Raw genomic sequence first — 12,383 nt, forward strand, 5'->3', positions numbered from 1 at the left:
GAAGTCTTTTTTTTTTGGGACATTTACCTGTTCCCTTCTTGCAAGTGAAGGTGAGGTGGTAGTTGCACGGAACGTCGTTCCACTGGCCGTCTTCGTGCCAGATCATCACCACGCAGTCCTCTCCTTCCGTGAAGAAACTGTCGGGCTGGTTGGGCCTCCAGTTTTCATAGTGCTGCAATTAATTCAAAGAAGCACGTCATATAAGGGATGACGTCACGCAAATAGAAAAGACATTTCATTGAGTTGTGATTTTCCTCAATGGCCACAAGAGGTCGCCTCTGCGTGAAGAAAAGATGGACAGGCGAAATCAGCACAAAGTAAAAAAAATAAAAAATAAATCAGCACGAAATGTGATGTATGCCCCTTTTTGTATAATTATAGTTGCTCTGCGACCAAATATATCTGTATTTGTAGTGAAAGGGATTCCTAAATATTTTTTTAGGGTTAAAAAAAAAAGATGCCTTTTTTTGTCATGTCCCTAATCAAATATAACCGAAAAAATAAGTTTCATATAATCCTTTTTTGGGTATGATTTTGAAGTTTTAATCTCTGACTAAACACGCAACCATGTTACTAAAACCTTTTTAAACCATCGATAGGAAGACAAAAATGTGAACAACATGGTTGTCAAGCTAACTTCTCTGGCCATAGATAGACCTAAAAGGTAAGTCTTTGCTTCTATTTTTCACATTTTGTCAATGTTTCCCACATAACAGAATGTGTCACTAAAACTTACAAAACTCTGTTTCTCATATCAGAAAAAGAGAAATGAAATCAGTTTTCTTAGTACAGTATAGCTAACTTTGTTATTGACCAGTTAGCATAGCGGCTAACACAGCTAGCTTGTAGCTTTGGCCAAAAAGAAAGTAACTGTAGAGGATTGGTTAAGCAATATCTTTAAAATGTGTTTTTCCAGGTTCCTCAGTAATTATTATTTTTTTGGGAAACATAACAAAAATGTGAAATAAATGGTCAGTTTTTCAAAAATATGAAATTGTCCTGTAATTAAGGAATGACTCAATTCTTCATGATCATCATGCGTAACACAAAATTAAGTTTTGTCAATGTTTTCCACATAACAGAACGTGTCACTAAAACTTACAAAACTCTGTTTCTCATATCAGAAAAAGAGAAATGAAATCAGTTTTCTTAGTACAGTATAGCTAAGTTTGTTATTGACCAGTTAGCATAGCGGCTAACACTGCTAGCTTGTAGCTTTGGTAAAAAAATATAGTATTGACCAGTTAGCATAGCGGCTAACACAGCTAGCTTGTAGCTTTGGCAAAAAAGAAAGTAACTGTAGAGGATTGGTTAAGCAATATCTTTAAAATGTGTTTTTCCAGGTTCCTCAGTAATTATTATTTTTTTGGGAAACATAACAAAAATGTGAAATAAATGGTCAGTTTTTCAAAAATATTAAATTGTCCTGTAATTAAGGAATGACTCAATTCTTCATGATCATCATGCGTAACACAAAATTAAGTTTTGTCAATGTTTTCCACATAACAGAACGTGTCACTAAAACTTACAAAACTCTGTTTCTCATATCAGAAAAAGAGAAATGAAATCAGTTTTCTTAGTACAGCATAGCTAAGTTTGTTATTGACCAGTTAGCATAGCGGCTAACACTGCTAGCTTGTAGCTTTGGCAAAAAAAAAATATAGTAACTGTAGAGGATTGGTTCAGCAATATCTTTAAAATATGTTTTTCCAGGTTCCTCAGTAATTTTTTTTTTTTTTTGGAAACATAAGAAAAATATGAAATAAATGGTCAGTTTTTCAAAAATATTAAATTGTCCTGTAATTAAGTACAATTTAATATTCTTCATGATCATCATGCGTAACACAAAATGAAGTTTTGAACATGATTGTAGTTCATGTTTATGAACATGATTTCCAAATCAAACCCCGATTGCATAGCAGGGATCCACGTAAATGCTCTTAAGGCTTACAGTCTGCATACTTAACATGACAAATGTGACTCCACAGATGTGCTGCTCATTTACACATTCATACAACATACACACAGCTGTCGTGCTGCGGGGTCTTCCACGTGCAATTGATGCGACCTGCAGTCTTTCAGCACTAGCGGGTTCAAACGGCTTCTTCAAAGATGAGACCACCCCAACTTAGCCCCCTCCCTCCGCACACCCTCGCGCACCCCAACCCCCGACCCCTACTACAGGTCTCGTCCCTGGGCCGTGCTACTCTGTCATTAGGCTTTACAAACACAGCCACTTCCTGCTCGCCTTACTGCGAAGGTAACAAATGTCATCGGCTGCACAACTGTGCACAGCAGGACGCCATCTTCCTCAAAATAATCAAACAAACCCTGATTAGCCATACGAGTTTACAAGACCAAATATACTTTACTCCCTTAAAAAAATAATTTAAAAAAATAAAAAATAAAAAACGAGGCCTTTTTTTTTTTTATGTGCAATACATCTTTCTGTCAGAATTTTTAAGTAATTTCCCCCCCTATATTTAAGTGTGGCATTATTGTCCAAACTGAGCATATTGTTACTAGCTTACATTAAGGAATAAACTCTTACTGTATTTTAATGTTGATCATGATGGTTAAGAAAACACGTGGAGTATTTTTAGCTAATGCGATTCTAATATTGGCTGAGTGTGACCACCCATGCAGACCCCCCATATTGCCATGTCCATTTCTCTGTCTTTCTGCAGGCGGGCACAGGTGCTGTCCATCTGTGTTGTCTTCCTGCCTGGTGGCCCTTCCAGCAGCGAGTGGCCGCCTGCTCTCGGAGGGAGGGAAGGGAGGGGGAGGGTGGGACACGAAACCATACCTGTCTACGCCTGCCGCACTGCACCCTCCAGCCACCCCCCACCCCGCACCCCCAAAAAAGTGTCACTCATACCCTCATCACCCGTCAGCTGAGAAAGGGCTGGTGATTATCTTTAAACCTGATCTGTTGAATAATCTTTGAAATGTGGACATTATTCCGTATTATTACTCAAAAAGCAAAAGTATTCACATGCTATATTTACTGTAAATCCTGATATTTGTGTTAAAAAAAAAAAAAAAAAAGGAAAAACTTGTGTTCGCGTACCAGAAATTTACTTATATGCGATATCCATTTTAAAAAGTCGGAATTACAGAAAAAGGAAATTGGAGATAGCTAGCTCAACTTTCATGGTGCTAAAATGTGCTGCCACAGCTTTTCTAATGTTTTGGGCTGGCAAACAAAAAATGCTAAATTGCCACAAATCATTTTGGCGTTAAACAATTCTCTTAAATAAGGTAACGGATTGAGAAATATCCTGCTTTACCGAACCTGTTGTCGTCATCGTTAATGCTACCTACTTCACGTTCCTCCATGTTGTTGCTGTCCTTGTTTTGTTTTTTTTCACTTTATAATCAATGAATCAAGAATTTAGCCGCGGTTGACTTAACCGCTGTCTAGTTACGTCTTTTTTTACGTTGTGTCATATGGAGGTTGAAAAAAGTACTGACCCTATTTTGTCAAAGTAAGCCATGGAAAGTACAGGTACTGTAGTGCCTTGAGATACAAGCGCCTTGGCGGAGCCTGAGCTTGGTCTTTTTTTTGTGTCTTGAGATAAGAGCATAAAGGGATTATTGCATTTCCATTTATTTCAATGGGGGAAACTGATTTCAGATATGAACGTTAGTCAAAAGAACATTTTAAACATGTGTCTTGAGTCGCCACTAAATCTGTTTTAAAAAATAAAATGCCATCAGACAAAAAATACTCAAGTAAAGTCGAAATATCCGAAAATTATACTTACTATATATTAATAACTTCCCACCATTAAACACTTCTAACCGGTTTCCGCTCGTGTACTGCTTTTTTACGCACTCCGAACGCCTTCTTCATATATTGTTAGGCTCACGCTGGGAACACTTTCAACAGAACTTCATGAGAAAATCAACAGTGCCTCCTAATAAAGGGTGTTCCTCTCTACATGAGAGCATCTGTCATTGACATGACGTCCAAATATTTAGACTGTCGCTCTGCCATGTTTGCTGAGAGGGAGAAAAGAACTGCGGGAAAGAGCAACCTATCTCACCGTGGGGCTTCCATCGGTCCAGCGGAAGTCGCTATCAAACATTTTATCGTTCAGGCCAATCCACTGGTAATCTTGCCCAAGACCTGCCAAACAGAATAGACAACAGATTACATTCCTTGCCCATATTAGGAGGGCTTATGAACAAAAGAGAAGAGGGTGGAAAGCAACAATATTGGCAATGCCTGAATCTACATTTTCAGATTTGACTGTGATTTTCCAAGAACATGCTGTGATTTTCTGGCTTACGAATGACAAACTGTTGCTCCTCATGGCAAAGGATGCTGGTCAGGTGAGCCCCTTGCAGACGACAGTCTCTCTCTGCCGTATCCCAGTTTCTTCTGCTTGGGAAATACTTGTAGCACTGGCCTTGAAACTTGTGCCAGCCATATTCGCACACCTCGGTATCTGCAAGGGAAGGAAGCGACAGATATTGAGGAATAAGCTAGTATTTGAGTTACTCTGATCCGTTTAAGTATCTTTCTGTGGCTTCAACTAGTGGTTACGCAAATTACGCCTGGCCCATGAGGCTCTGGTTAGTAATTTTAATCAAGATGACAGTTAGATATTTCCACTTTAAGCACATTAAGAGCTCTAGAAGGTAAAACAAAAAAAAGTGAGGTCAAAAGGGTATGTGACCAAAGAATTGAGATTTGACCCAAAAGGGTATGCGACTCAAGAATTGAGATTTGACCCAAAAGGGTATGTGACCAAAGAATTGAGATTTGACCCAAAAGGGTATCCGACCAAAGAATTGAGATTTGACCCAAAAGGGTATGTGACCAAAGAATTGAGATTTGACCCAAAAGGGTATCCGACCAAAGAATTGAGATTTGACCCAAAAGGGTATGTGACCAAAGAATTGAGATTTGACCCAAAAGGGTATGTGACCAAAGAATTGAGATTTGACCCAAAATGGTATGTGACTAAAGAATTGAGATTTGACCCAAAAGGGTATGTGACCAAAGAATTGAGATTTGACCCAAAAGGGTATGCGACTAAAGAATTGAGATTTGACCCAAAAGGGTATGTAACCAAAGAGTTGAGATTTGACCCAAAAGGGTATGTAACCAAAGAGTTGAGATTTGACCCAAAAGGGTATGTGACTAAAGAATTGAGATTTGACCCAAAAGTGTATGTGACCAAAGAATTGAGATGCGACCCATAGTAGCCTAACAACACAGTACTATTGATTTATATCACACTCACAGTGATCCTTGTGTCTAAATATTAACAACAAAATCCACTCTCTTAGTTGAACTCCTTTCATTTCAGTGCAATTAAGAAGAATGCCAGGGCAAATATCTCTCTGGGCCGCTGTTTGAGCAAGCACTTCTAAGACAGCAGCTGCGTAGAGTACACAATCTGAGTGTAATTCACTGATGAGTGATCTCTTCCAAAACGAATGGTGGAGAATAGACACACTCTAAAAGCGCCTACACCCCAAAAAATACCCTGGGCTCAGCATGGAATAAAAAAAACACAATTCATTCATTAAATGAAAGTAATATTTTAACGATACATTTAAGTGAGCCCCAAATTATTTGGACTACTTCCAAATTCTTGTTTAAGCATTTTGGGGGGGGATGAATAGTTGAAACTGATCCAAGAAACTGCAACAAGACTAATATATGAAATTGAATAGTGTATTAAATGCAAAAATAAATATATTTTTCATTAATACAACTGAACGTCAGGTTAATTGTCTGACTGTGACGTAAGCAAGGATGTTGTTTAAAAATAGGTTGATCGCTAAAAACATACCTTCCTCACAAAAGAGCCCGGAGTAGCTCGGGAGGCAAACACATGTGAAGCAGGCCACCCCATCAACACATGTACCTCCATTGCGGCAAGGGTTGGACTGGCATTCATCAATGTCTAAAACAAACAGATATATTATTTAGAAACCACAGCAGATCACTTCAAAAGATGATTTTTACATGAAGAGATATTTTTTAAGACAGTTTTCTACCTGTTTCACAGCGATCGCCGCTATAACCTGGTGCACAGCTACAGGCTTGGATGCTGCCACTCATGAGGCAAGATCCTCCATTCAGGCAAATATTTTCAGTACATGAGTCAATTCCTGATAAAAATCAAATATATTTGCTCAACAATGGTCTGTCTGTTTAATAGTATTGATTAAAGAAGAGTGATTTTTTTTTTTTTAGACCTACCAGAAATTTCAACAGTCTCTCCTACAATGGTGTGCCCCAGGTCACGTACTGGAATCGAAGTTGTGCCGTCCCCTGGGTTGTGTGATTCTCCTGGTTTACCATCCTTGCCAGAGAAAGGTTGGGTGGGGAGCACAGATAGCACGTTCTGGCTTTGGGTTTCAGCAGGTGACATTGTTGTGAACTCTCCATCTTGCGGGGGGATGGACTCCCCCTTTGATGCAGTGGTGGTAGCATCTACCTTGAAGACTGTCTGGATTTCATCTGATCCTTGATTTGTTGTGGTGATCAATTTTCCGGACAGTGCCGCAGAACTGCCTGTTTCTCTCCCTGCTTGAGTCGTAAAGATGGAGGATGACATAGTGGTGACATCGTGATGCTTTGAGGTCACTGCCTCCTCGCCACCATCCTGTTTACGTATGCTATTTGTATTCATGCTATCTTCTAGACTGCTGGTGCTTTCTGAAGCATCGTCAGATCTTGGAGAAGGTGTTGCTGAGTCAACAGGCGGACTTTCTTCAGCTTGGCTCGTTGTGTACTTTGGTATTTCTGTTGGTTTTATACTTTCATTGTCATCTGGAATGCTCTCTACTTTGTTGGGATTTGATCCCTCATAGTCTGGGGTCTCTCCACTCTCCGCTGTAGACTGTGTTCCTCGATCGTCTACTTCTGGAGTTGATTCAATCATTTCCCCACTTGAAATTTGCTCATCTGTAAGGTCAGTTGTATCTTGAGCCACTGTGGCAGCAGACACAGGCTTAGTGACTGAAGTGCCAATAGCAAGGCTTGCAGACATGGGACTGGTCGGTGATACGTCTTCAGAGGAGTAGTCTGTGTGAGGGTGGTGGGTGATAGCAAACTCTGACCGGGCATGTTCCAATGATTCTCGGGGTGTTGGGTGTTGTTGGGGAGGAAAGGTTGTGACAAAATGGACCAAAATACTTTCCTGTGAAGGTATTGCTCCAAAAAGGGCATCTGAAATGTGTTCTGCTGGTTTTGTTGTAGCCACTTCTTGGTAGTGGGTAGTAGTCTCTCCAGAATCTGGTATACCAGTGTGTTCTTGTGTGCTTGATGTGTCCGTTTGTGTCTTGTTACTCACAATAGGAATTCGGGACCTACCAGGGGACTGGGTTGAATAAACCTGTGTCATGGGGGTCTTAGTAGATGTCTCTTCATATAAAGAGGACCCTGTCTGAGTCGATGTTGGGCTAGCCAATTCTGCATTGTAGACACTTGGTGTTGTGGCCCCTGAACCGTCTTCTTCTGTTGAAGTGATGAGACTTGTCTCTGTTGACTCAGAAGCCGCCACGTTCTCTGAGGAACTTGAACTTTCACCAGCTGTATCACCTGCCCTAGTAGTTGAATTCACATTTTCGTTAGAGGATAACTGTTCTGTAACATCTAAAATGGCATCTACTGTTGGAGTCGCAGGGCTTAACAGTGAAGATGGGGTACTTTCTGGTTGGATTAAAAATGATTGAGTAAGTCTTTGTGGACTTGGACTTTCAGTAGACATTTTAAGTGAGCTTGAATCAGATTCTGCCTGAGTAGTTTCTTCCTGGTGTTTTATAGACTGACTAGATTGTGGAGTTGTTACCGATTCAACATCAGTCAATTCTATTGCTTTGGAATCTAGCATTTCAGGGGATTGGGGTGAAATGATTACAACATTAGTCGGTGAAGGCTCAAATGTCTTATCTTCTACTTCACTAAGCATACTACTAGGTCCAAAGTCCTGACTTGAGCCCTCACTGGGAGACACTGGGCTTGTTGTGGCTGTGCCACTCTGAACAATATTGGAATGAGGAGTGAATGCAACCTCAACCTGTTGGATGGATGTATCAGATGGGGAAGAATCTAATTCTGGGGCAAATGTGGTAACAAATTGGATAGGAGGGTCAAATTGAGAGGTGCGTTCAACAAAAGGTACCTTAGATGTCGAAAATGTATCTTTTGTAAATGAAGATGTGACATGGTCCATGGTGCTCTCATTCTGTGATGGTGTTAATGTTATTCTGTCGGAGGAATGTGAAACAGTTTCTGAAAATACTGCTTCATGTAGCATTGTGGTTACATCATTTGTTTCATGCTCTTGGGATCTTATGGCTTCATCTGTGCTCGAAAGAGTGGATCTTGCAGAAGTGTTATCGGTGAAGGAAGTGGCTGTTGGCTTCTCGGTGCTGTAGAGACTAGATGTGGCACCTGATAGAAGTATTTCAGCCTCCCCACTACCAGGCTCAGGCAACACTTCCAGATGTGATATTGTTTTAGGCTCCGTTGTTGAAACTGTCAGCCTTTCATTACTTGAGGTGTCAGCAACATCAGGTACAAAATTGGGCGTCGGTTTCACAGTACTGTAGAGAGATGACCAAATGCTTGATGTTTTTATACCATTGTCAACTTCAGGCTTCTTAGTGCTGAACAGTGAAGAAGCTGGTAATGTTACTATATCAGATGCTGTCCATCCAGAGGGTGATTCTATTGCTGCTGTGGTTTTAGAACTGAACACATTTTCTCCTCCAGAGCCTTCATCTGAGTCATAGACACGTGAGTCTTGATGGGATACTTGACTGATACTTGTAGACACTGGTGTGTGTGGTGTATCAGTGACTGAATGGACCGAAACTTGTGAGGGTACATTTGATGTTTCACTAGTCACACTTGTGGCCGCTTCAGAAAGGGCTGGAGAGTATTTAGAAGAGGCTGCTGAGGCATGAGTAGGTGTGAAGAAGTTTATCGCATCTGTTCCTGAAGCCTCTGGTTCCTCTGTCACCTCCAATTGTTGCGTCATTGTAATTGGTGTGAGACCTCCTGCCTCCTCGGCCTCAATGGTTGGGTAAAATGGAGAAGAGGGGATGATGGAAATGGTATCAGCATCAATAATAATATCAGTGCTAGGGATGAGCTCCGGGGGTGGAATTTCCTCTTGTATGTTGTGTGTAACTGGGGAGAGCAGTTCATCTTCATCGTTTGTATCTTCTGTAAATAGAATTGTTTTGTTGGTCGATGGTCTAGACACATGCAGCACCGTGGTGGATGTTTGGTCTTCTAAATTATTGTTGGCCTCATTGCTGGGAGTAACACTGATTACCTGTTGGTCTGAAATGCTATGATATTCAACGGAAAGAATAGGGGTTGGCAAAGATGTAACTTCAACTTGTTTGTATTCATTGCTTGAGTGGACTGTGGTTAGGTCACTCACACTCTGAACATCCACTGACCCTCCAATTGTGGAGGGGAGCCAAGTTGTAAAAGATGACTCTGTTGTCTTCTCAGCTGTAGTAAACGCATTAGTAGCAGTGCTAGAGATCGGAAATTGTGATTTCTCTGTGGTTTGGGGAGTTTTTGTAACCCGAGTCATTTCCATCTCCTGTGATGAAATCTTCTCATATGTGGTTGAATTGACTGAAACTAATGTTTCACTTTGGCCTGTTGTCTCTCCAAATGTAATATTTGTAATCACGGATGCCTTGGTAGTGAACATCTCTGTGGTTTGGTCACCAGAACTCTCACCTTCTGTCAAACTCAAATCTGGTGTTGATTTATCAGTTACAAGTGTAACAACTGATAAGGCAGATGGCATCACATATGATGTTTTAGGGTTGGGTTTGACTGTGCTGAAGAGAGTGGGCCCTGCAGTCACAGTAGATTTTGGTCTACTGAAGAGAGAAGATGTCTCAGTAACAGCCATTTTGAGATTCTCAGTTGTTGCTGTAGTCTGCTGATAAGAAGAGTCTGTAATTGTTGTACTTTCAGTAGATGTCTTTTCATGAGACGTTGACATGGTAGCCCAAATTACCTCGGTTGTGGAATGTTTACGTATGCCATCCTTTTCTTTATTCGATAATCTTGTTTGTGTCTCAGGTGAAAAGACTGTTGATCTCACAGTGCTGTGCAGGGAAGAATCTGCAGTGCTCACTAGTTTTTGTGTTACAGCCTTTTCTGTAGACTCCTTGTCAGTTGAAGTTTCCTCAAAAACAGCAAAAGCAATGGGTGAAGGAGTGATGTGACTTGTGGCTGCTTCAGTGGTGTCAAGCACAGATGATGTTGCCATTGGTATGGATATTGTTGATATGTCAATAAAGTCAGCACCCAATCTCTCATCCTCGGGTGTTCTATCATTGAAAGCCCCACTTCCTTGCTCAGTTAAGTAAATCTCATTACTAGTCTTGTATGGGGCTTGGGTTGATAATGCAAACTCCTGCGTGGACTGTCTGCTTAGTTGAGTTGACGAATCATATGTGTTCTTATCTATTTTAATCTCACTAGTTGTGTCAAGGGATATATCTCCACCGGATCCATCTGAACTTATCTCTAAATCATCCTCTTCAGGGGAAAGCCCAGAGATCTCCATGTCGACATAAGTGGAAGATTCTTTTGAGGGAAGCATAGAGTGACTGGGCATTTCCATGGGTTGAGTCCCTTCAACAGCAAATATACTATCCCCTGAACTTTCTTTTTCAGCAGTAACTAATGGTCTAGATGATTCTTCTTTTGGAGTTACTGCGGGAAATTCATTTGTAACAGCAGCGATGTCATCTCCGAAGCTTCCAACACTCTGCATCTCTGCATCACGACTTTGCTCTGTTGCAGCTGATAAAGAGGATGCACTTTGAACATCAATCGGAGTCACCGATGTAATTTTCTTAGTACTGAACAGGGAAGACACTGAAGTAATTTGAGGTTTTAAAACAGTACTTGTTTCAATTTCAGGTGATGGTTTTAATGACTTCTCTGTTATATAATTGACAGATTCTGAAAGAACTTGAATTGCTGCTGCTTCCGTATGAACCTCAGTGGAAGGGGTTTGCTCTGCAACGGTTGAAAATGGATTCTTTGTGCTAAACATGGATGAAACGGGATCAGCTGTGACATCATCTGAACCTTCATCATTTGTGATTACAAACTTTGAGTTTGTGATAAATGCTGAGCTAGTAGTAGGAGCAGTAGGTTTCCTCGAGGTTGGCATAGACTCTACTGAGTTCATATCTGTGTTGATGCTGCGTTTTGATGCTGCTGGGAACTCTGTGCTGGAAAGGGTAAAGTCTGTATAAGCAGAAATTAGGTCTCCAGAGCCCTCGTGAATGTTGAGAACTTCTGCATCAGAACCTGTTGCACTAGGAAGGGAAATAGTTGCCACTGCAGCTTCCACTGGGCTGTACAAAGATGTTGAGATATCCGTGACAGGGCCGGATGTAGGCTCCTCAGTGAATGTCCTATCAGCAGTGGACACTGCAACCATGCTTTTGTCTGTGTTCTTCTGTGTAACCGGGGAAATTGGAGTCTCGGTGCTATAATGAGAATAATCTCTGCCATTTCCTCTCGTTGAATGTGATGTTGATATTGTTGATGGTCCAGTACTTAACGTTGAAGAGGTTGCTGATGTTTTCCCGGTGACCTCTGTAGAAAGTGCAAGGGTTTGATCAATAATCTCTGTGTCATCAATTATTTGAATGGAAGGCTTTAGGGAGATTGGAGATTTTGTAGATGTCTCTTGAGAAGTGCCAATCACAACAGCTGAGTGGCTGCTATGTTTTGTACTGTCTGTAGTTGGCAATAAAGACAGAGATGACTCTTCTGTTAAAATTTCAGTTGTTTGTCCTTTAGAGCTGTCCTGTTCTGGAAGAAAGATTGTTGAACCTGCATCCAGTTCATTTATGATTGGAACATCTGAAGTGCTCTGTAGTATTTTAGATTGTGTGTTTATGGACTGTACATGTGTTGTACTAGTGATTCCTGGTAATGCAGACTGCTCAGAGAGATCAGAACTAGGTGTTGCTTTAGTGAAGCCTTCTACTTGATCAGAGGTGAGCAACTCTGCCGGTGTTTGTTGCTCAGGGCTTTGGGAAAACCCAGAGCTTTTAATTGTAATAGTCTCTTTGATGGCTACATCAGTGTTGCGCTTGCCATCTGTTGTCGATACTACAGATTTTGCCTCAAGTGTGGTAATAGATTTCTCTGTATGAATTATGTTAAAAGTTCCTTGCTTTTCAGGTAACAATGGATTTAGTTTCTCTGTGTTGGCTGAAAGAAGGGCTACAGTAACAGTATCGTTTGAGACATGTCTTGTCACATTGTCATTTGATGCTGTGGTTACTGGTATGTGGGTTCTGGACATTAAAGGGACTGTGGATGTTTCGCTTGACTGGTATTTTGAATAATC

At 40.9% G+C, this 12,383-nt stretch overlaps 1 protein-coding gene across 1 annotated transcript in view; it reads right to left on the reverse strand.

Annotated features, from left to right (window-relative positions):
* The window catches only part of vcana (versican a), a 35,257-nt gene that overhangs the window by 1,969 nt on the left and 20,905 nt on the right, over positions 1 to 12,383 (reverse strand). The window contains exons 6-10 of the mRNA XM_077561508.1: positions 6,019 to 6,132; positions 5,811 to 5,924; positions 4,296 to 4,454; positions 4,050 to 4,132; positions 28 to 172 (exon numbers count right to left, since the gene is read on the reverse strand). Coding sequence (XP_077417634.1) covers positions 28 to 172; positions 4,050 to 4,132; positions 4,296 to 4,454; positions 5,811 to 5,924; positions 6,019 to 6,132 — 615 coding nt within the window. The remainder of the gene's footprint in view (positions 1 to 27; positions 173 to 4,049; positions 4,133 to 4,295; positions 4,455 to 5,810; positions 5,925 to 6,018; positions 6,133 to 12,383) is intronic.

Source organism: Vanacampus margaritifer, chromosome 3 (assembly GCF_051991255.1).
Source record: "Vanacampus margaritifer isolate UIUO_Vmar chromosome 3, RoL_Vmar_1.0, whole genome shotgun sequence".
NCBI classification, from domain to species: domain Eukaryota; kingdom Metazoa; phylum Chordata; class Actinopteri; order Syngnathiformes; family Syngnathidae; genus Vanacampus; species Vanacampus margaritifer.